Genomic DNA, 24,772 nt, shown 5'->3' with positions numbered 1-24,772 from the left:
AGCACCTCACTAGCTGACAATTTTCCATTTGCAATTGCTTTTGAGATCTATCAGTTAGCCAGTTTTTCATCTATTCAATATATGCCATATTGATTTTGTATAGTGCTAGTTTTTAATCGGAATAGCATGTGGTACTAAGTCAGACACCGCTCACGACTTTCAGTACATCAACACAATTACCTTTATCAGCCTAACTTGTAACCTCATCAAGAAATGCTGTCAAATGTATTTGTCAAGAAGACCTTTCCAGTGTTACCAAAATCCAGTCCACTGAATGTAGCGGGGCAAAATATACACTGAGCTGACTTTGGGGTCAAGACAAGGAGCAGCCACCTTTTAAATCAGATCAAATGCGCCTTAGACAGGAGGATTTATTAACATTAAAAGTAAATGAAGCTGCTCTAAACACTCAGCAGTAGTTCAGGACTAAAGAAGGCTCATCAGTGGAGGACTTAGGGCTACATCCAGCCCCAGCCAAACACCTGTACAAAGGTTGCTCCACCTGTACAAAGGCAGAGCCATGCTGCCGAGCAGGTTGCAGCCTTCCCCACCCTGCTTCTTGCTGTTCTCTTGGGTGTGTTTTTCCAGTTACTACTGCAACTGGCTAATTGCCTGGCATGGCTATTGCACCCTGGAGTCTGCGAGCAGGGGTCTGGCCACCCCAGCCACCTCTCCCTTGGATGTGCTCTGAAACAAATGTGGGGACTTGTTGTGTGGGCTAATGCTTGTTCTGCACTGCCATGGAGGTGAGTGGGGCTGCGGGCGCACTGGGCTGCGGGAGCACTGCATTGTTCACCACCTTGCAGACTGGGTAGTCAGGACTGTGCATTTGTTGCAGGATGCAGACTGACAGGGCTGCTCCAATGGCTTCCTTTGATCATCTTCTGCATTGCCCAAACCTCTCTGCTCCCCTGAGGCACAGTGCAGGATCTGCTGCTGGAGACTTTAAGTCTTCTGCAGAGGATGAGGTAGTGGTCTGAGCCTCAGCTCTGCAATACCCACATCTCGGGCAGAGCCAGCTCAGTCCTTCGTCTTTCTGATGCAGACTGAATGAGTCTCCTGCCCGGCAGGAATGTGCAGTGCCAGGCACTGGCTGCTGTGCATGGATGTTAAGGTCATTGGCCTGATGGGCTCTCACATGCAGGGTGCAAATCAGGGTGTAACTCCATTAAGATGAGTGCAGTTACACCAGTATAAAACTGACGAGAGTGAGAGGAGAGTCAACCCCCGCAGTTAGAGAGAGAGAGTTTTGCATTGACGCACTTGGTGAAAATCTGGAGTGGCTGAAAGCTGGGCCAGTCCCAGTTACTCCAATTAAAATATACTTATCTCCTGTTGGACTCTTAGCTCTTAAAATGATCCTTATGCAAGAAGGGGCAATGCTTAAAATTGTAGCACACTGTGGTTACATTTCAAGGCAATTATTCTTAGTAAAATTACAGAACTACCTCCGGATTTGTGCTGTCTGCAGGTAATCTCCACAGGCAAAATAATACCACAGGTCTGTACAGACAGGTTTCTGGCTTCTGCTCCTGCCACCTACTTTGAATTGCTCATTAGCTGCTGTGGCCAGGGCACCTGTTCCATGCTACACTGGATCAACACTTGAGGAAGCCAGCATCTCATCATGGAGTACACATTCATCTTCCCCAAGCACTGCTTTCTGCAGCATCTAGTCAGCATTGCAGGGAATCAGTGGCAGCAGGAGAAGGATGCTGGTTTATATAGTGCGTAGCTCAGACAGCTTTCAAAGTCAGGCAGAGCTGGGGCAAGGACCATGCCCAGAAACACACAGCTGCCATGTTATGCTCAGTAATAGCACACGAAGCCTGGGAGATTAGACTCTTCTTACTGAGAGCTAGATTTTGACTAGCCCTAATGTGCCCATGGAGGGAGGTATAATAACCCTCCCACTCACACACACAGCTCCCCTGCTTGACCAAAGCAGGCTTCATGCAGCTGCTTTCCCCCCAGGAACAAGTGAATGGAGAGGGGCAGGAAGTGGCCAGAGCCTTGACTCCACCCTCCAGAATGTATGGAAGTGCTCCACAGTACCACGTGAGAGAGCTTGCCCACACATAGTCTCTAGTACTCAGAGACTGGCTTCAGCCCTGAAGCAGGAGGTTTAAGAGCCTTGCCAAAATGTGTGTTACCATTAAAACTCGGGAGTTTCTTCTTGGCCATAAAGAAGGCTAGTCCCTCTTGCTAAATTCTGGGTCTCAGTGACTTCCTGTGGCAATGAGTTCCTGTCATGGGGCCCTCACTCCTCGGGGCTGCTTTGGGGATTCACTCTCTTCCAGGTGCAATGCCTTGACCTGTTGTCCCCTCCTTCACTCTGCAGCCCCACTCTCACGCCAGGAGCTGCAGCTTCCTCTCAGTGACTTGGCGCTCCAGCCAGGTTGCTGTGTGCTTTTCCCACCCACTCTGTCAGTGGCTAGTAGGGGAACCTGGGCCCACCCACAAATCCAGGTTCCAAGCCAGGCACCCTACAGCACTCAGCCAAGACCTGCTCAATCCCCAACCTTGATGCTCTCTCCCTGGGCTGCTTCCTACTTGCCTCCCACAGGTTTTTTTCTCCACCTGCCTCTCTTCTGGGAATGCCCTTCCCTCAGGGTCAGGCTCTTGGGGTCTTACTCTTTCCCTGGTGTAATGGGGTTGGCATCCACCTCTCGCCTGCACCCCTCAGTCAATGGTTTGTTCGGCAGGTCTTCAGTGACTCAGTCTTTACCTTCTCCCGGCCCTGGTACAGGGACGTACCCCCAGCAGCCAGCCAGGAGCTCCTTCTTAGCTCCCCTGGTCCCTGCATGCACTGAGCTGTCTGTGGTCCTGCTGCTCTTCCGGCCAGGCCAGGAACCCAGTACTCTCTCTTCCAGGCCCAGACAGCAACTGACTGACCCTGTCTCTGCTGCCCCTCTGATTGGCTGCTTCCACTGCTTCCAAAAATCTCGGAGGACTTTTCTTCTGCTCCTCTCTGGGATTGGGTGTAGCAGGACCCTCAGGCCTCCAACAGGGGGCCTCTGGGCCTAGTCCACCCTGTCCTACCTGGATTCCCTCCTTCCCTCTCTCATGCACAGAGGGTGGCTGTAGCCTTCCTCACTGCAGCCATCTCTGTTGGCTGCTTCCTGGCTTTATACTATACATACCTGCTCAGCTGAGCTTCATGCTGCAGTCAGGGGTTGCTTCTCCAGCCTAACCCCCGCATGCGGAGTCCATCATAACTGGCCTTTTCCAGCTTCCGTAAGCCTTTCAGGGCTGTTGTGGGGTGAACGCAGGGCTAATCACAAGTTGTGGGAAGAAGTGTATCCTTTTTATCGGGTTTGAATTTCCCACTTTTCAGTGCCATTGAATGTCCCCTTGGCCTTGCGTTCTGAGACAGAGAAAACAGGAGCTGCCAGTCGCACATCTCTGGGCCAGTCACTGTTTTATAGACTTCTGTCATGTTCCTCTCCAAGGTAACAAACCCAGTCCGTTCAGTCACTCCTCACAGGGGAGTGTTTCCAGGCCCTTGATCATTCACCCTCATTTCCGTGGAGCGAAAAAGGAAATTCTGCATGCACAACATTAATTTCTGCTCCAAAGCTGCATGGGCAGTAGCTCAGAATTCCCCCAGGAGTATATAATGGTGCTAACCCTTTCCTATCTCTACTGGAAATACTTTGCCTGATGCAACCTAGGAGTGCATCGGCCTTTTTCACAGCTACATCATATTGGCAGCTCATAGTCATCCTGTGATCAACCAATACATGCAGGTCTTCCTCCTCCTCCGTCACTTCCAATGTATACGTCCCCAGCTTATAGCACAAATTCTTGTTGTTAGTCTCTAAGTGCATGACCTTGCAATTTGCACTATTAAATTTCATCCTTTTTCTATTACTCCAGTTTTCAGGGTCCTCTAGATCTTCTTTAATGATATTCTGATCCTCCTCCATACTGGGAGTACCTTCCAACTTTGTGTCATTATGATGGAGTGTACAAATCCCACACTGAGCAACAAGGGCTTATTTTGGGCTCAGCCAGCCCCGCCCTGCCACATCTGCAGCAAATGCTCCATCTGCTGGAGGAATTAAAAGGCAGCGAATTAGCTCAGTTGGGGAGTAGCGCTGAAGGTGAACAGACCTGCAGCCCACAGCTCCAGCAGAGCAGAGCAAAACGAAAGCTAAAGGCTCTGATGCGGCTGCCCAGAGGGGCCCTCCGTGAAGAAAGGGAGGACCCTCTGCAGAGACAAGCAGAGAGGGAAGTATCATGTGGCCCTGGACAGTGGCGACTTCTTCCTGCTTCCTTTTGATTTGATTTTCCCACCAGGCGAAGGCCTTGGACTGAGGTGACCCCAGGGGAGGAGACGAGAGGAAGAGGCCGAGGGAGAACAGCCTTAGGTAGTTTTGGTTGCCAGGTTACTGGTAGCCCAAGGGGCCCTGGGTCAGAGCCCAGTGGAGTGGGAGGGCTCTGATCTAGGGCCCTCCCAACCAGCAGTCTCATGGCTAACCATGGAGGCCTGTTTCTCTTGTGGGCGTCCAGGCCGCCATTATCAGGAATGTCCCTATATGGAGTACAGCTGTGGGCAAGTATGGACGGCAGGGAGCCGTGCCCGGAAGCACGCTCCAGCAAAACTAACAGTTCCTGTACAAATAAATGGGACTGAGGTAATAGGTCTAGTAGACTCGGGGTGTGAGCAAACACTTGGTCCGGGACAACCTGGTCCCCAACCCTGAAGCCCTCGGGGAGACCATCTTCCTGTAGTACATTCATGGGGATATTAAATCCTATCTCAGTGCCTGGGTAGAGGTCACCATAGGGGATTACATGTGGCCCCTTGTAGTAGGGCAAGCCCCAACCCGAGCCTACCCTGTTATCTTGGGTCAGGATTGGGAGCACTTTTCTGACCTATTGAGGGGATGAAGACCTGTTCCCGGGAGCCCGGAGGAAGCGCCCGAGGGAACCAGGGCAGGCAAGGAACCCTTACCCCTGATCCTGGTGGGAGTAGGTGAGGAGCAGGGCCCCGGGGAGGGGGGTTCCCACCGAAAGAGTGCTGCCAGAAGATCCACCAAATCAGAAGACGTTACAAACCCTGCTCCTGGAAGGGAGTCACCGACCCGAGAGATGGATTTTGTGGAGGACCAGAGGGAGGATAAGACCTTGACCCATGCATATGAACAACTCCCAGTGATTAACAGTGAGGTCATAGATCCCCACGGGCTGTGCAGTACCCGCACTTTGAGCTCCAAGAGGAATGCTTATATCGGCTGGAAAAGGACCATCGGACGGGGGAAATCCATTCACAACTCCTTGTCCCTCGGCCGTATCGGCGAGAAGTCATGCGATTGGCCCACGCCGTACCCTCCGCAGGCCACCTTGGACAGGAGAAAACTCTGGCCCAGCTCTTAGACCGCTTCTTCTGGCCTGGCATACCTCAAGAAGTAAAAAAACTTCTGCAACTCCTGCCCGCAATGCCAGCTAGTCAGGCCAAAAGGGGGGATGAAAGCCCCCCCTCGTCCCTCCCCCGGTCATCGATGGACCTTCAGATGAATTGGGAGAGACCTTGTCGGCCCCCTGGAAAAAAGTGCTGCCAGATAGAAACACCGATTGGTGATAGCTGATTCTGCAACTCGCAATCCGGAGGCAATCCAGCTACGTAACACCAATGCAAAGACTATTGCCACGGAACTTTTGAAAGTCTTTGCTCAAGTAGGAATTCCCAAGGAGATTCTCACTGACCAAGACACCAATTTCACATCCCGCTTGATGAAACAGGTCGGTGAGCTTTTAAGAATAAAGAGCCTCCGGACCTCCATTTATCACCCGTGAACGGATAGCCTGGTTGAACGCTTCAACCGAACCCTGAAGCAGATGCTGAAAAGGTTTATGGCAAAAGACGTCCGCCATTGGGATCAACTGATCTCCCCCCTCCTGTTTGCCATTCAGGAAGTCCCGCAATCCTCTACAGGCTTCTACCCATTTGAGCTCTTGTATGGGAGACGGCCCCGGGGAATCCTTGACCTGATCCAGGAGATGTGGGAAGGACAAACTCTGAGAGCCCAGAATGTCCTACAGTACATGTTGAGACTCAGGGGGAGACTGGAGACTGTGGGAGCTGTGGTTAAAGAAAACCTCCTCACCGCCCAACAAACCCAGGAAGGCTCCTATAACAAAGGAGTGCAGGTACGCACTTTCAGGCCAGGCAATCAGGTCCTCCTTCTGCTCCCAAGTATGGAGTCTAAACTATTGGCCAAGTGGCAGGGGCCCTATGAAATTGTGCACCAAGTCAGGCCAGTCAATTACGAGGTTAGATAACCTGACAAACGGAAGCCCACCCAGGTTTATCACATCAACCTTCTGAAGGCATGGAAAGAACAAGAAAGTCTATTCATCAACCCTGTACCCCCCAGAACCAGAACTGGGGCCCCAAGTACCTTACGCCCTGTCCCCAGAGGCTGTACAGAAGGGGGAACAACTTTGCCCTGAACAAGGAGCCCAGGTGCAGTGCCTAGTGAAAGCCTTCCCAATGGTGTTTTCCTCTCTATCACCTCACGCACCACAACATCCAAACCGAACCTGGACAGATCGTCCAGGAGAACCCCCTGCTGCTTCCCCGGAAAGTGCGTGAGGCGGTAAAACAGGAAGTCCAGACCATGTTGGAGCTTGGGGTCATTGAGGAATCCCACAGCGAGTGGCGAAGCCCTGTCATAATAGTCCCAAAGCCGGATGGCACCGTCTGGGTTTGCATTGACTTCAGAAAGGTTAATGTGATCTCCAAATTTGATGCTTACCCCATGCCCCATGTAGATGAATTACTAGACTGGCTGGGCGAAGATCAGTACATCACCACCTTAGAGTTAACAAAGGGGTATTGGCAAATCCCATTCACACCAGAATCGCAAGAAAAAAAAACACTTTTGCCACTCCTCTCGGTCTTTACCAGTTTCGAACGATGCCCTTTGGACTCCATGGGGTATCTGCAACATTCCAGCGCCTTATGGACCAGGTGTTGCAGCCCCATAACTCATACTCTGCAGCCTATTTTGGTGATGTGGTCATTTAAGGCCGAATCTGGGAAGAACATCTGGCCCAAGTGGCGGCCGTGTTCTGCTCCCTGCACAGGCTGGACTAACAGCAAATTCTGGAAAATGTACAATAGGGGAAGAGAAAACCATCTACCTGGGATACATTTTGGGGAAAGGCCAGATCCAGCCTCTTATAGATAAATTCCAAGCCCTCAAGGACACCCCATGACCTACCAACAAGAAACCGGTCAGGAGGTTTTCGGGACTGCTGGCTACTACTGCCAGTTTGTACTGAGGTTCTTGACAATCGTGCTCCTCTCACTGATCTCATCACGAACGACAGCCCCAAGAAAGTACACTGGTCCGAAGCCTTTCAAGAATTGAAAGAACACCTCTGTACAGAACCAGTCTTATTCAGTCCAGACTTCTCCAAAGAATTTATTTTGCCGACAGATGCTTCTGATGTGGGACTCTGTGCTGTTTTATCTCAGGAAATAAAGAGGGAGGAACACCCAGTGCTCTATTTGAGCTGCAAGCTGTTCCCACGAGAACAAGCCTACTCTGTCATAGAAAATGGGACATAGACTCGCTCCGATACTGTCTCCTGGGAAACCCATTCAAGCTCATCACCGACAATGTCCCGTTAAGATGGCTAAACACCATGAAGGACACAACCCCCGGCCTGATACGCTGGTACCTGTCTCTCCAGCCCTACGCGTTCCAAATTCAGCATCGAGATAGGAAAGCTCACCAGAATGCTGACTTCTTTTCCAGAGAAGGGGGGGAGCAATTGGATGGCCCCAACTCCCCTGGCTCCATCTTGAGGGGGAAGGTGTGTGACGGGGTGTACAAACCCCACACTGAGCAACAAGGGCATACGGGTTCATTTCGGGCTCAGCCAGCCCTGCCCCGCCACACCTGCAGCAAATGCTCCATCTGCTGGAGGAATTCAAAGGCGGCGAATTAGCTCAGTTGGGGAGCAGCGCTGAAGGTGAGCAGACCTGCAGCCCGTAGCTCCAGCACAGCAGAGCAAAACGAAACCTAACGGCTCTGATGCGGCTGCCCAGAGGGGCCCTCCATGAAGAAAGGGAGGACCCTCTGCAGAGACAAGCAGAGCGGGACGTATCATGTGGCCCTGGACAGTGGCGACTTCCTCCTGCTTCCTTTTGATTTGATTTTCCCACCAGGCGAAGGCCTTGGACTGAGGTGACTCCAGGGGAGGAGACGAGAGGAAGAGGCCGAGGGAGAACAGCCTTAAGTAGTCTTGGTTGCCAGGTTACTGGTAGCCCAAGGGGCCCTGGGTCGGACCCTGGTGGAGTGGGAGGGCCCAGGCTCCCCTCCCCACAACCCCCTTGGCAGTCCAGGGTTGTGGCTGTGACCACTATGCCATGCTTCCCAACCAGACTCTGAGTGGAGACCATTACAGTTTTTATTATCACACTTCCACTTTATGTGCCAAAGTCATTAATGAAAATGATAAATAAGATTGGTCCCTGAAGTGGGATCACTGGCAGTCGGGGGTGCAGACCCCCCTACCCCTCTCCATGTCTGTGCAGTGAGGTCACTGGCAGCCAAGGTAGCCCATCCTCAGGTGCTTGAAGCCTGTCTGCTTCAGAAGGAATCCAGCTCTCAACCAAACATACCGTATCACTTAGGGAGATGGGAATTCCCCCCAGGGTCCCACAGCCATTTGTCCAGTACAAGCCAGCTGGCTTTTTGTAATGTCACTTGAAAAGAGAAGGGGCTGTACCTGCCCTCTGAGGCATGTGTCCGGCGGGAGGGTCAATACGCCCGCATGGGATGTTTGCTGGTGGAAGGGCGCTCTTACAAACCCCACCTGCCATTTCTTCTGCTCTCCCCTCAGGAATCATGCCAAAGAGGGGCCTTGACGTGTCGGCCTGCGAGATCTTCCGGTTCTACAAACTGATCCCAGGCAAAAGCCTGATTGAGCCCGTCTCTATGATTGTGCCTCGCCGGGTAGGTGTGCGTCAGCAGCCCTCTCACTCACAGCCACCATGCCTGATAGTGCACTGCTGAGCCGGGAGGGGGAGGCACGGGCTGAGCGGGTTTCCTTTGTAAGCTCTGTGGCCTAGAACCCACCAGAGCAGGGAGCTGACGGGGCAAGGCAGCACCTTGTTTATATAGGAACTGTGCATCATTTGGGGACATTGAGGTATAATTGGGGTACGTTTTGTACCCAGGGCTGCTGTTTTGGAGATCAGCCCGTTGGGGACCTCCTGGGCAAAACCTGGACAGTGACTGGGCTCGGGGTCACCCTGATGGAGAGTGATGGTTGGGTAAGAGGACCTGGAGAAAGCCAGGAGTAGGGAAAGAGAGTGCATGCTTCTGGGCTGCTGTACTTCTCTGGGGGGTAGGGCGTCTGTGGAGGGTCATTCGTTTCTAAAAGAGCTGAGCTGAAAGAAGCAGCTGTACCCTGCGGAGGGAGCGGAGCAGCTGTGGGGATCTGGTCCTCAGCGGAGAGCTGGTGTTTACAGGCGGAGTGGAGTAGCTGTCCCAGCATGCTGCGAGCTCTCGATCACACCCAGAGGCTGGAGCAGTGCAGCAGTTTGACCAGCCAGCAGCACTGCAAAGAGCTGGGCTGATGGAGAGCAGCTGTTTGGAGGGGATGGCTCATTCTGCGGGTGGGTTTAGTTTGGGGCTGTGACTCCTGCGCGTTAGGGTAGTGGTGATAGAAATCGGTACGTGATAAGGTTTATACAAGTTCACCCTGTCATTTCCCTTCCCTTTCTTCCGTAAAGTTTTCCTGTTGAAAACCCTCTGGAAATGGGGAATAAATTGCCTATCAAAGGCACCGGAGTGCTATAGATCTACCTAGAGGCTTCCAGGTTACTGGTTTGGGGCTCCAAGTGGAGTAATTTAAGTTTTAGAAAAAAAGCCTTTAAAAGTGCATCCCCAGCCCTTGATTGCTGCCCAGGCCACTGGCAGAAGGGTTGCTCCTTTCTGAGACTGCCTTGGAGCCAGGTGCTCGGCTGAGGTAAAGGGGGAATCTGCATTGAAGTAACAGCCCTGAGCTGATTCTCACCAGCCCGGGGTTTGGCACAGGTTGTTCCCTCCTGACACATCCTCATGGGCCCGTGCTTCAGAATGCAGGAACTGTTCTTCTCCTGCCTGGTGGTCCCCTGTGTCACCTTGTGTGGGGATGGAGTCACTGAAATGAGTGTGAATGGCTTGAGAACTGCCTGGCTGTGAACTTTCTCAAACACAGCCTCCCCAAAGAGAGCCATTTATTAGAAGGGTGGCATGACCTGATCGAGCACGGGTACAACCGGTACCAGGCTGTCTACACCGCGTGTGCTCTGGTGTAGAAGAAGCTGATAAATGTGTCCAGCCTCAGCCCTGGTGCAATGACAGTGCAGGTGAAGCTGGAACCAGGAGCTCCCGTCACGTGCTCCCTGATCAGCTCATGTCCTGGCTCTGTGAGCTACTGAGTCTGACAGTGGAAGCTGCAGCCCCGTTTATAAACTGGTCAGGCTCTAACCAGGCAGGGCAAGAGGTACAGCTCCGGGGTGCAAGGCGAAGGAGGGGCATATGTGCGTATTACCCAGCCAGCCCAGTTCATAAGCCTATGGCAGCACTGTGCAGTTGGTTGGTCCCTCAATGTAGAGAGGACATGCACCAGGCTTTGTAAACTGAGCTGGGGTTTCCCAAGCACTTCACACAAAATACACTGTCTTAGGTAAAGTATAAAACAGATTTATTAACTACAGACATATAAATTTGAAGTGATTACAAGTGGCAGGCATAAAAGATCAGAGAAAGTTCCTGAAGAAAATAAAAGATAAACACACAATCTAAATCTTAAACCTTATTACATTAAGTAGTATTTAGATCAGCAATTTTCTCACCCCACTGGATGTTACAGTTCTTAATGCACAGGCTTCTCTTAAGCCTGGACCAGTCTCCTCAGATGACCATTGTCTTCTCGGCATTCCTGTTGCTTCCAGCGTAGATGGGGGAGGAGAAAGGCAAAGGCATATTGCAGCTGTTTTCTGTTTTATATCCTTAGTCCTGGTGCCGAGAAGACACTTGCCCAGACCTGTCTTGGTGGGCTTTGCTGAGTCACTGGGTGGAGCAATCTCCTGGTGTGGTCTTGTGCAGCTGGTCATAGAGCTGAGCAGTCCCCACTGTGTGGTGCTTGGGCCGCTGTCATGGATTGTAAATCCCTTGATTACAACTCCCCTGCTGATTAATGGTCACTGAGCACCCTCCTGGGCGCGGTTTGCCTTCTCCGTATGTCACTAGCGAACTTACAACATATTTCAGTAACAACCGTACAGCAAAATCTCATAACTTCATACACACTAATGACGATATACATATTTGGACAGAAGAACAGGTTTCAGGAGATCATGACCTTTCATATGATACCTTACATGGCATGCGTTGTATGAAATATCACAGCCATATGTGAATAATGAATATGGGGGTTGCAGGGTGCCATTTTGAGGTACAGTGTATCACACTACTCCAGCACTTTCAAACCATCCAACTCCTTCCTGCTTGTGCTTTGTCTTTAATATCCACCCTGGCTGAAATCCTGACCCTACTGAAGTTAATGGGAACTTTGTCATTAACGCCAGTGGTGGCTGGATTCCCCCTTCATATGGTGCTTGCATAAATAACAGTCTTACTGAAATGAACTAAAAAGTGTCTTGCAAAATTCCCCTCTTCCAATGCAAGTACGTGTTGAGCAAAGGAGAGGAATGTCTCTGGCTATTTTGCTGTCACCCTCTGTCTAGTAGAGGGGAGCCCCATGGATTTGGTGTCAGGGCTAGTAAATTTTCTTGGCAAATTTGAAGGTCATAAACAAAACGGGGCTGTTGGGATGAGTCATTGTGAAATGCTCCCATGGCTATTCTCTCAGGCTGAAAATTCTGCTTCCCAGTGACATGCTGAAGCTGTCCGTAGCTGGCAGGGGCAGCTGTGACTGTGCTGTCTGTGTATTTGCAGTCAGAGCTGTACCAGGAAGACATCTACCCGCTGACAGCTGGAGCCCAGCCAGCACTCTCGGCGCAGGAATGGCTGAATGGAATTAATAAAGGTGAGGCTTGCAGAAAAAGGAGAGTCAAACATTGATTGGATTGTCTGGTGTAGACACACAATGTCATTAGCTATTTTACCTGTTGGCTATTGGAAAACCATGGCAGAGGGAAAAACATGTCAATAACAAATCTCTGCTGTGAGTGGCGCAGAGCCATCTCTGTTGTGTATTGCCTTTGGAAATAACTCCACACTTGAGCCTGATTATTTGAACCTACAGATCTCCTGTGTTTTGTTCAGTGCTGATGTGATGTGTGCTAACCATTCACCTACTTGCTTGCAGGTCCTGTCCTGATATCTTTGAAACCAGGCTCTGAAATCCTGAATTCTAAGAAAGAACCATCACTGCGGTCCACAGAATCAAACTGGTACCAGCACAGGACAGAAAGAATGGCAATGAAGGAAATTCAGAAGCAAAGTGGGATCCAAGAAAAGAGAGGCCAGAAAAAAGTGGAAGAAAGATTGCAGGAAGACAGACAAATGCGGCTTTCAAATGGCTTCGACTTATTCGAGTGTCCTCCACCCAAAACCGAGAACGAGGTCTGGCTGTGGGAAAGCATGTGGGCATGGGGGGAGAATTACATACAGCTGGCAAAGCATGCAAACTGCAGAATGTTTTGAACTGAAAAACAATGCCAAAGGTCTGCAGTGTGGGACTTGGGTGCATTAGCAGAGCTGAAGAAACCCCCCACTTCACTGTCAGCATGCCGGGCACACAACTAGCGCTGGCCAAGACCTGTCCATGTCCCTACCCCCCAGGAGTTCACGATGTACACAGACAAAGGAATGGTTACCATGGCCATTGGACAGATGGGAACTGAGCCCCAGAGAGACTGAGCCCTGGTCTACACTACAGAGTTAGGTCAACATAAGGCAGCTTACGTCGACCTAACTCTCTAAGTGTCCACACTAAAATGTAGCTCACACAGATGTAAAGCGCCCACCACGCTGACTTAATAACTTCACCTCTGTGAGAGGCATAGCCCTTAGGTTGATGTCGTTGTCAGGGTCAGTGTAGACACTGTTATTTCCATTGCCTGTTGGCTGTCAGCCCTGTGCAGGGCTCGCAGCTGGAACCCGCCCTCCCCTGTCAGCCAGTCCCAGGGCTCCCTTTCACAGCAGGGAGCCTACCAGAAGTGAAATTGACATTCTTGTCGGTTTCATGGCTGCTATGATTTCACATTTGGTCTCTGGCTGTCAGCCCCGGGGCGAGAGGGCTCTGGCAGGCAAGCTCTGCACGACTGTCAGTGCCCCACTTCAGTAAGTGCAAGCTCTTCTGGTGAGGACGTACACTGCCAGCAGAAGGAGGGTCGTGTGGATTGCAACAGCCAATTGAATTACTGCAGTGGCTGTAGGTGGGCCTAATGTAAATTGACCTAATTTTGTAGTCTAGACAGGCCCTCAGTGTCTACACTTAAAATGTATCTCCCACCGATGTAACTCACCCACTATACTGATTTAATACTCCACCTCCGCAAGAGGTGTAGTGCTTCGGTCAATGTGGTTAGGTCAGTGCAGCATCAGTGTAGACACCGTGTTGCTTACATTGTGTGTGGATGCCTTTCAGAAGCCATCACACTCACAGTTAAATCAATGCAAGCGTTCCGGGTGAGGGTGCGCACTGCTGACACAAGGAGCATAGTGTGGATGTGTAAAAGCGATTTAATTACTTTGGTGGCTGTACATTGATGTAACTTAGGTCGACTTAATTTTGTAGTGTAGACTTGCCCTGACTGACTTGCCTCAGGGCGCACGGGGAGTCAGTGGCATAGCCTGGAATTGGACCCAGGTGTCCTGAGTGCCAGGGCAGTGTTTTAGCAACCAGCCCATTGGTGGATTGGAGTCACCTTGCCTGGGGGTGGGGCTGGGATGAAAAGAAATGCATATTCTTCTGTCTCGTGTGTTTCGGACGTAGAGCTTTGCTGGGACCTGGCCAGGGCAAGGTACCTAGTCTAAGCTGTCAGGTAGTGGCAGCAGTGCCTAGCTGCTTTGGGAGGCTCTGGGCACCCTGGTTTTTGCTGTGGTGCTGCAGAGCTGCAGTCGAGCAGAGACGTTCATGTGCATTTTGCCTAGACCCAGCTGGGGCACAACAGAAATAAACAGAATGCTGTTTGCTTTACAGCTGCTGCAGATGTTTTACCGCCAGCAGGAAGAAATCCGGAGACTGCGAGAGCTGGTTAGCCAGAGGGACATCCAAGTCAAACAGCTAGAACTGGAGATTAAAAACATCCGCATGGACTCGGGCAGGTACTGAGGCGACAGGCCCACTCTGCAGCCATGGCATGCACTGTGCCTGCAGCAGACACCGCGCTGCCTCACGAGAATGACTCTTTTATGTTTTGCATTGGGAAGAAGGAGGTGAATGCAGTGCAGACTTCCTCTGGCTCCGTAGGACGGCAGGCGGGTGGCTGTGTGCTGCATGGGGATCTGCTTGGCTGCTCTACAGTTCTCTCACGGCAGGTGTTCCCAGGGTAAAGGTGCTTCTAGAGCTGCAGCCAAGTCCGAGGAGACTGAGGCTGGAGCAGTGCAGGGAAGGCTCTGCTCTGCGGCCTCCATGTGACTCCCCTGCGCACCCCAAGGGCGCTGGAGCAGGGCTGGTCAGGCTCCGGGGCTGCAGCCTCCTTGTGACTCCCCTGCGTTCTGCAGGCCTGTGGCTTTACGCATGGGGCCTGCTGTCAGCCTGTGCTTGGACTGCAGTGCAGTGGCCCTGCCCTCCATGGCAGGTGGGGACGGCTGCCAGTGTCAGACAAGTGCGGTATGGAGTGGAGCCCTCGGCGGTAGCCCCTATCTCAGAGGAACCATCACGACACCCAGAGGGGAACTGGCCCCTGCTGCTGCTCTTCCCCTGGCCCCCACAAAAAGAGTGTTTAGCGGGGAGGGTCATGAGAGCAATGAACTCCTGCTGCAGCAGAAAGCCCCCAGGGCAGGCTGGATAGCAGCCCCTGTCCCTACAGGTACTAATCCAGCCCAGGGGCACCGGAACACGGGGGGCCAGAGGCCATGGCTCCCATCACTTTTAAAAGTGGGAGGGCATAGCCACTTTTTTCCTGTCTTAAGGGTGGTGGAGAAGAGCAAGCGGCTGGCAGGGCCTTGGGCGGAAGAGGTGGAGTGAGGGTGGGGCCCTGGGGGAAGGAGTGGGGGTGGGACCGCAGTTCAGGCACCAGCGGCCCTTCCACTTCTAGTGAGCTTCTGGTGCTCCTGCCCCTGCCCCAGGGAGATCAGGCTGCATGCTGGCATGAAGGCCTGTGGGCAAAAGGGGTGATGTCAAAGGACAGCACGCTGCACTAACAAGGGACGGGATTATGTCACACAGTGTTCTCCGTGCTTCCTGGAGGAGGGCAGTGCAGGGGAGCTCTGCCCAGGACATGCCCCCAGGGCACATAGGCAATGAGACTGCCAGCCTCGCTGTTTTAGGCCTTAGCAAGTGGGTGCTGAAAATCCATGTGGCTACTGTGAGAACATCTCTGCCCCCTGCACAAGGGCTGGGTCAGGGAGTGTCCCTGCCATAAAGCCAGTACCAGAGAGCTGGACAGGCTCTGCCTAACGCTGCGGTCTTCTCCTTGGTGTCACCTCAAGCTCCACGACTCTAAAGCTGAGGTTAATATCTCCCCTGATGTTTCCCCTCCTCTGGCTTATTCTTAACAGCTAACTACTCTGCATAGAGCTCTGTAGGCCTGCACTGCACTACCCTGGATGCCACAAGCCTTCAGTGCACCGCACACGGTGTTCTAGGGTGGCCCTGCTGTACAAGGCACTGTAGGCCTGCACTGCACTATACTGGATGCCATAGGTCCACACTGCACGGCACGTGGTGCTCTAAGGCTGCACAGAGCACTGCAGGCCTGCACTGCACTATACTGGATGTCATAGGCCCACGCTGCACTGCACAGAGCACTGTAGGCCTGCACTGCACTATACTGGATGCCATAGGTCCACACTGCACTGCACGTGGTGCTCTAAGGCTGCACAGAGCACTGCAGGCCTGCACTGCACTATACTGGATGCCATAGGTCCACACTGCACGGCACGTGGTGCTCTAAGGCTGCACAGAGCACTGTAGGCCTGCACTGCACTATACTGGATGTCATAGGCCCGCACTGCACTGCACAGGGCACTGTAGGGCTGCACGGCACTGTAGGGCTGCACTGCACACAGGGAGTGACAGCCCAGAGTCATGTTAACTCTGGCACAAATCTCTTGGGCCCAGCTGGAGACTAGGGCCCATTGCTTGCCCCAAACAGCTTGACACTCTCCAACCTTCCCATTAAAGAGGCTTGAAGCCCTTATCTGTCTGTGAGGCTTCCTTCTCCTCCTTGTACATGCAGCCCATTGCCAAACCTGCAGCCATCTCTGCACTATCTCAGCTTTGTCCCATGTCCTCTCCTGCCTAAACACCTGCAACTTCCCCTTCCCTGGCCTCCCCCAGTCCCATCCTGTCCCCCCACCCCCCTCACCACAGGGGCACCCACATCATTTTCCTGACCTGACTTCCCTACCTGCCTGGATGCCCCATTGCTTCCAGCCACTTTTGGCTCAGCCTCTGCCTACTGCTGGGCTCTGCTGCCTCATCTGCTCCTCTCTGTACCATCCAAAGTGCACATCCACCCCCTCTTCTGCCTCCTTCAATCATGCCTCATTGCAGCTCCTTCCACGCTGTCCCACCCACTGTGTCTGCAACAGCTTCCCAGCCACTGCCCTGTACCCAAACACTGCACTGCAGTGTCAGGCTTCTGGCCCTGCAGGGAAGGTGTGGGTCAGTTACAGGCCTGGCCCTGACGGCTCCCACCTCTGATGCTATGTGAACAGAAAGCAAGGGTGTATGCGGGAGCCGGCTTTCACCTGCACTCCGATAAGGGGAGTCCGTCTGCTGGGGAATGGGTGGGAACAGGGCTGCATGCCAGGTCCAGTCTCTGAACTCAGCCATTTCCCAAGTGACAGAAAGAAGAATGGCTGTATCTAAAAGGCACTGCAACAACTGCAAGAGAGAACTGAGGGCTGTGTCCTGCAAAACGCCCACGGGCCCAGAACTTGCTAGCCCTGACTCCCAGCAGAATGCCCGGAAGAGACGTGTTTGCAGGGTTGGGCCCAAACATGCTTAAACTCTGGTACATAGAAGTCAAAGAAGACCTGCAATAGCCTCTCCTTTAGCTGCGTGGCAGGGAGAGTTCACACAGCCTCATGCAGCTCTAAATAAGAGCCAGTGAACGTAGGTGCTTAAACCAGTCACACACTTGCTTGCTTCACTGTAAACTGGTCCCCTTTATTGGCCAAGGGGGAAACTATGTTCTTCTTTGTGCCCTTGTGTGTGCCCCACCACACCTGCATACATGCCTCTCCAGCCCTTGGTCAGAGATTTTCCATTGGCAGCGTCTGTCCAACCACGCGTGTGCTCTACACCAGTGCTTCTCAAGCTAGCTGATGTGGGGGACTGGCAATTTTTTTCCCCCCAATGTGCATGCAGACCGGCAGCTGATAGGTCATGGACCGGCACCGGTCTGCGGACCACCACTGTGAGTAGCACCGCTCTACGTAACCTTGGGGCGCCACCATCCTGCCAACATATAAACAGGCAGATGAGAAATACTATTTTTATCCCAGGGACTCAGAATATTTGTTTTCCTGCTGCCCCTCACCCCAATTCCCTTGTGATGGATGCTGTAAAAGAGTGGGGTAAGTGGTATTACTCCAGGTTTACTCCTTATGGTAAGAACCAGGAAAGGCTTGACCTTTTTGGATGAAAGGCATACTCATCCGCAACCCTCCAATTTTGGACTGCAAACAGCCAATTGTGGCCAAGTATGATTATACAAATTACAACAAGTTTGCATTCTTTATTGAACATCTTCCACAGAAGCACAGAGAACACTTCCAGGCCATCATTAAATAGGGTCAGTTATTAGCCAGAACCTCTCTTCAAGTGTCTTTAGATCAGGGGTGGGCAAACTACAGCCCGTAGGCCACATCCGGCCTGCAGGACCGTCCTGCCCAGCCCTTGAGCTCCCAGCTGGGGAGGCTAGCCCCCCGCCCCTCCACTGTCATCCCTCCTCCCCTGCAGGTGTTGTTTGCCGCGCGGCAGCATGGCTGGCTCCAGCTGGGCCATGTGTCTTCCAGTCCTGCCACTCTGAGTGGCATGGTAAGGGGGCAGGGAGCAGGGGCTTGGATAAGGGGGAAGTCAGGGGACAGGGAGCAGAGGGTGGTTTGATGGGGCAGAGGTTCTGGGGGGGCGGTCAGGGGACGGGAAGCAGGGGGGTTGGATAGGCATGGGAGTCCCAGGGGGCCTGTCAGGGGTGTGGATAGGGGTTGGGGCAGGTGGGGTTGGTTAGGTCAGGGATTCTGAGGGGGGCAGTCAGGGGTGGGAAGCGGGAGATGGCAGAGGCCAGGTTGTTTGGGGAAGTACAGCCTTCCCTACCCGACCCTCCATACAGTTTTGCAACCCCGGTGTGGCCCTTGGGCCAAAAAGTTTGCCCACCCCTACTTTAGATGCTGCTGCTAGATTCATTTGCACGGTGTTTGTCACGTGCAGGGTGTCATGACTCCAGTCATTGGGGTTTCGGAGGGAGGTTCAGAATATGTTGAGGACCTCCCATCTGACAATCAAAAGCTCTTCTTGGGAGCTCCAGAGGAGTCCCTGCACATGCTGGAGGACTCGAGGGCAACATTCCGGTCTCTGGATATATACACCCCTACAAACGAGATTTAGCAGGTCTCAAGCTGCCCAGAGATCACACCCAGCTCAGTTCTCTAGTTTTCACAGAGCCACCAAACCTACTAGAAAAAGACAAGGGTTCCAGAGGAAAGGAGCTTCTCACTCCCCTTTAGTGAGTGCCCAGTTGTCATTAAAACAGCATTTTTGACAGGTTTGACCTCCCTCCACTCCAGTTTGCAAGCTAGCAACCTTTTACCCACCTCTCCTCTTTTGGAGCCCACCTTCCCATTTCAAACAGGCCTGGTGACATGTTACAACAAAACAAGTGGGTGAGCACCATCCACTTCACATCCCCCCACCCTGTCCATCTTCCGGGACCCCTCTCATGAGACTATACTGAGCCATGAGGCACACTCCTGCCTTCATTTAGGAGCAACAGAACACATCCCATCCCCTCACACGGGAAAGGGGTTTTACTCACAGTATTATCTTGTACCAAAGAAGGATGGAAGGTGGGGGTCTGACCTCAGATCTAAAAACAACCGAACAAATTTGTAAAGCCTCAAAAGTTCAGGATGGTGACTGGCAGCTATAATTCCCTCTCTAGAACCAGGAGATTGGTTTTCAACCCTGGACTACAAGGACGCCTATTTCCATATAGCGATACATCCTGCACACAAGAGATACCTGTGTTTTCACCATGGGACAGGTGTATTTCCCTTTGGCTTCTCTTTGGTCCCAAGGGTGTTCTTGAAAGTTCTAGCAGTAGTGGCTGTTTACCTTCGACAAGAAGCGATTTTAGTCTTCCTGTATCTCAACGACTGACGCCTCAAAGGCCAATCTTACAAACTAGTACTAACTTCCACCCAGACAGCTCACTCTTTTCCAGGAGTTGGGTCTCCAGCTAAATGTGAAGCAGTCCAAGATAGCACCTGAACAGAGAATACAATTCATAGGGACATATTTACAGTCGCTGGCAGCCTTTCTTCCCAAGGACAAATTGTTAATTCTGTTGAATCTGTTCAGTATGATTCAAGGAAACCCCTGTACTAAAGTAAGGAACTGTTTGCAGCTCCTGGGTTGTATGGCCGCTTGCATCTTTGTGACTGATTACACAAGATTATGCTGCCTGCTGCTTTCAGGGCTGGTTCAGGAGGAACTATTCCTCAACCAAAGACAGCTTGGACAGACAAGTCCCGTCCAGGTAAATAACTCTCTGGACTGGTGGAAGAATCAACTCATTGTCTGCGCAGATGTCCCTTTCATCCACCCAGCTCTGACAATAACTGTGACAATGGATACATCACTGTTGTGAGGGTATTGAGATGTGCCCCCCCCCCCCCAACTCAGAGCAGTTGGTCATCTCAGGAAGCCAGTCTCCTGTTGGAAGTCAGCGCTGTCAGGAATGCCTGTCTTCCATTCATATGTGTCATCAAGGGCAGATCCATCAGGATCATGACGGATAATGGCAAGATCCCCTCCCTGTGCGCCAAAGCTATAAAATTGTGGAACTGGTGTATAGCCCATCAGATTCAGATCTCGGTCCTCTCCCTTTCTGGAGCCGAGAATGCCACAGCAGATCTGCTCAGCAGGTGCTTCTCCAAGGGCTACGAAAGGGAGTTGGACTCTCAACTTTTTCACAGGACACTCCAGAGGTGGGGACTTCCCAAGGTGGACCTATTTACCACATTCGGCAACAAGAAGTGCTCCCTTTTCTGCTCAAGAGGAAGCTTAGGTTGCCTCTCTTTGGGACACGCTTTTCTCTTTCTCTGGTTGAAGGGCCTGTTGTACGCATTCCTCCGACACCACTAATTCTAATTCTGGCAGATGAATAAAATCAGACAGGACAAGGCCAGGGTTATCCTCATAGTATCAGCTTGGCCTGAGGCAAGCTTGGTATTCTTAATCTGCTTCACCTGTGTGCGCAACTGGGATTCAATCTCCTCTCCCAGGATGCAAGTTGGGTGCTTCACCCCAACCTGGGGGCGTCTGTCTCCAAGCATGGCTCCTAGATGGTTCACTGGGTTAGAATCCATCTGCTCAACAGGAATACATCCAGTATTACTAAAATAGTAGAAGGGAGTCAACTCAAATTACATATCTTCAGAAATGGAAAAAGTTCAGCCACCGATGTCAGCATCACCTCCTTGTGCTTGAATCTTGGCTGCTCTCAGTCATCTTGGGTTATCTGTTGTATTTTAAAATATTGGGTTTATCAATGAGTTATATTAAGATTCATCAGGCTGCTAGATCAGCATTTCATTCCCACTAGAGGGGTTTTCTGTGTTTGCTCCCCCAGTTTTATTAAGGGTTTCAGGAAACTTTACCCCCCAGGTTAAGGATCCTACTCCAACTTGGGACCTCAACCTGGTACTTAGATACTTTATGGGACCTGCATTTGAGCCTGTGGAACCCTGGTTCATCTATCTATTACTCCTGGGGGGATTCTGCGCCCGCACACAAACACACAATTCTGCAAATTTTATTTGTCAAAATAATCTACTATAATCACACCAGTTTCAATTGTTTTGGTAAATTATTTAAACTACCAAACAGAAAAAAAGTCACAACAATTAAGCGTTTCCTAAACACATGAAAGTTACAAATACTTGGTAACTAATACCCTGCATTCCAGTTATAATCCTGGATTTTTCATTTAAATTACATTACAGAACACCAAAACAGGAAAAAAAAATTAGACTGTCATTTTAACTTGCTCAGACTTTCACACATGGAAGTCATACGGTTTTGCTAATCATTGTCCTGGACCTAGCTGGGTACTTTGGGAAGTGCTTGGTTCCGATTATCCTGACATTTTATTGATTACTTGGTAAATGTTTTATTTGCCCTCAAGTTTTTGTTTTTTTTTTTAAAAAAGGGGTAGGTAAAAAAAAATCTAACCCCATTGTGCCACTTTGGCACAGGAAAAAAGGTGAGAAAGCACATAGATCTTCCTAGCTGATTCCCTTACTGTCATTTGTAAGGCTTTACATCACTCTGGCAATGTAGGGGCTTTAAAACTTTTACAGGTTTTTTCCCCTCCTGTGGGCATTGACCGAGAATGGGAGCTGTTAACTAACAATGGAATAATTAACCATGTTACATTTCTGCCTTAGAGAATGAGATAAATTAACCAACAACAGAAACATTAACAAAATGTGTTTTTTTTACAAAAGCTATTTTCTTTAACTTAAAAAGAATTTTTCAGTAACATGATAGTAATATTAACTAAGTGTTTTTTCAATTCTCAAGAAGGTACATTTTACTAGGTAGGCAGGCTGCTGTACTTCTGCCTTGGGGACAGAGCCTTCCTCCTGTGTAAAAAAAAGACCTGCCCTCCTCCATGCCCCTTGGGCTGCAGTATCCAGAGAGAGAGGGACAGAGTTTCTCTTGCTTGTTGGCCAACCCCACCCCTTGAGGTTATCATCTCCCTGCAGGCATGCACACCCAGCCCCCATCCCCTGCAGTGATTTGCGTTTCTGAAGCTGCTCCAGGCATGCAGGAACAGCCGTGCTGCCGGGGAAGAGACGCGTGTCCCCCTGAAGATTTTTTGCGTTTTTCTGCGTGGGGGGCATAGAAATGTGGGCCATATAAACTCTGCGCCCCAACATGGGCGCAGAGTTCTGCCAGGAGTAATCTAGGAAGATGGCCTTTCTAATACCTACCATGTCAGCCTGCAGGGTGTGAGAGATTGGAGCCTTAACGGTATTTTTCAGGGACAAGATCTCCTTATGGTCACATCCAAAGTTCTCACCTACGTGCTGTCAGATTTTCATCTTAAACAAGTATATTCATCTACAAATATATTTTCCTAAACCCCAGAGGCCACATGAGACCTCCTTTCATACCTTAGATGTACGTTGGTCATTTGCCTTTTACCTGCATAGGACCAAGCAGTTTCGGAAATCACCTAGAATGTCTCCATCACAGAAGGATCTAGGGGGTCCATGATTTCTTCACAGAGACTGTCGAGAGGGATCTTTGGGAATCTTGTTGCTTACCATGATCCAGCTGGTACTTTGGCTCCCCGGAGGGCAATAGCACACTCTGCCAGATCACAGACAACTTCCAGCGTGTTACTCAAAAACATGCCAGTATCCAGGCAGAGCTGCTACACAGACATCAGTGCATACCTTTACTGAACACTGCACCTTGGTCCATGCCACCAGCTGGGATGTGGCACTTGGACTGGATTCCAAAGCTCCCTGTGAGGATATTGCTCAGAAATCACCTGAAGTGGGGCACCTAAAGGGCCGTTATCTGCAATAACTGTGGTTTTTTGAGATGTGTCCTCCTATGGGTGCTCCACTACTTGTCTGCTTTGGGCTGTTCTTCGTTGGACAGTGGGATAGAGAAGGAACCAAGGATGATTTGCCCACACAACCCTCAGAGCGTGCCACAAGGTTGTATAGAGCGCATGCGTGGGCAGAACAAACAGTGCTACCAGAAAACCTCAAATCAAGGGCTCAAGTGGTTCATGTGCCCCTGAAATGAGCACCCATACGGGCACCCATCTTGAAGAACCACAGTTAACGTCACAAGGTGAGTAACCCTTTCTTCATAGGCCACACACTGCTTTATACTTGGCTTTCCTCATCGGCCTCGCCACGCTGTGGTGCAAAAGAAACACTAGTTATGCTGGCGGTTGTTTTGTATGGAGACCTCACCTCTCTGCATGGTTCAGCATCATCGTTCATTGCAGGGGTGGCTGCAGGGCTGGACACATGCACCCAAATCATCGTTTCCAAAGGTTAGGCAAATTAGAGTCGGGCATTTTTTTTTTTTTAAAAAACCAGAAATGTGATACTGTGTGCAGCTCTGAAAAGGAACATTTCAACAACAGGTTTTCATGGAAACTTCCAGGCATCCTTTGTGTGATAAATCATTTTCCAACCAGCTCTGATAAAAACTAGACACATCAGAGACAACCTTATTGATAAATGCAGTATCATGTCTTTTCATGCCAGGACAAGGTATATTTTCTTTATTTTTAGTTTTGTTTCACATTCAGAATAAATTTGTCAGGTAAAACAGGAAAATCATCTTTACAAGGCATTTTTGAGTCTTCTTACAGATTGTGTTTTTGTTTATGCATATGACCAGATTGCCTTGAAATTGATCAGGAATCATGGTTTTTAACCAATCATCAATAGACTTGTTGATCTCAATGTTTACTTGAAAAGATAATCGTTGTGTTTATTGTTTACTGTCCACCTTTCAGAGAACAAAAAAAAAAAAAAAAATCTAATCAGCACTTGAATATGATCTTTTAAATAATACCTCTGTGTCAATGTAGACATTGAAATACAATTCATTCTGGAGCTGAAATTAGTCATAAATCTTTTACAGAAAGAAAAGTAACGGCAGCCATTGGTTTATGCTTGATTAACCTGTGCCTAAATGTGTGTGTGAATGATGATTGACATTGTTTCTTAAATTCCTTGTATCTTTGTAAAAAGTAGAAAAAAAAAAGGGAACACACAAAAGGAAAATGGAATTGTGCAATGTGTAAAGCAAATATAACTAAAGAACAAAGAGCTGGCTAGAATTTTACTTTTTAATATATTAAGGGTTTGTTTTGCTAATGGTTAATTTACTTAAAGAACAATTCAACACCAAGGACTACCTGAGCAGGCTCGGCAATGTGTTTCTCTGACTGTTCCCTTTGCTCATGTGGATGGGTGGCCTTATGTTAGTTGGCAGGTACAGTACATTATTGTAAACCCACGTATATCTTCTTATGAACCTTCCCACCTGGGCACCCAGGTAGGGTACTCATCTCAGTGCCCTTTATACTGTATTATATTGGTGTGTTTAGCCAATTTCTAATAAAACTAATATTTAAACATTGAAATCTCTCTTGCTGCTAGGTATTTCCTGCCTTTCAACCATTACACTGTTCTGGGTACTGAAATGTTTATGCTGGACCCTAGACTTGAAGGAACCATAGCTAAGAGCTCAAGCTTTGAATACCTCAGCGAAGGGGTCTGAATTTCCCATAAAGGGAACCACTGAGAGACATTCCTCCTGTCTGAACTGGGGAGTGGATAGAGAGGAATTGCCAGCA

The 24,772-nt window shown here is 50.3% G+C and overlaps 1 protein-coding gene across 3 annotated transcripts in view; it reads left to right on the top strand.

The window, feature by feature from the left end:
* The window catches only part of CORO2A (coronin 2A), a 103,489-nt gene extending 78,930 nt beyond the window's left edge, over positions 1-24,559 (top strand). For all 3 annotated transcript variants that reach the window (XM_037902362.2, XM_043547635.1, XM_027820403.3), the window contains 4 exons: positions 8,863-8,975; positions 11,970-12,060; positions 12,343-12,599; positions 14,182-24,559. In XM_037902362.2, the coding sequence (XP_037758290.1) occupies positions 8,863-8,975; positions 11,970-12,060; positions 12,343-12,599; positions 14,182-14,313 (593 nt within the window). In that variant the 3' untranslated portion in view covers positions 14,314-24,559. The remainder of the gene's footprint in view (positions 1-8,862; positions 8,976-11,969; positions 12,061-12,342; positions 12,600-14,181) is intronic.
* The last annotated feature ends 213 nt before the right edge of the window (positions 24,560-24,772 follow it).

This window comes from Chelonia mydas, chromosome 5, assembly GCF_015237465.2.
Source record: "Chelonia mydas isolate rCheMyd1 chromosome 5, rCheMyd1.pri.v2, whole genome shotgun sequence".
Lineage (NCBI taxonomy): Eukaryota > Metazoa > Chordata > Testudines > Cheloniidae > Chelonia > Chelonia mydas.
Note: the sequence above shows the minus strand (reverse complement) of the source record. Positions and strands in the feature narration are given on the sequence as shown.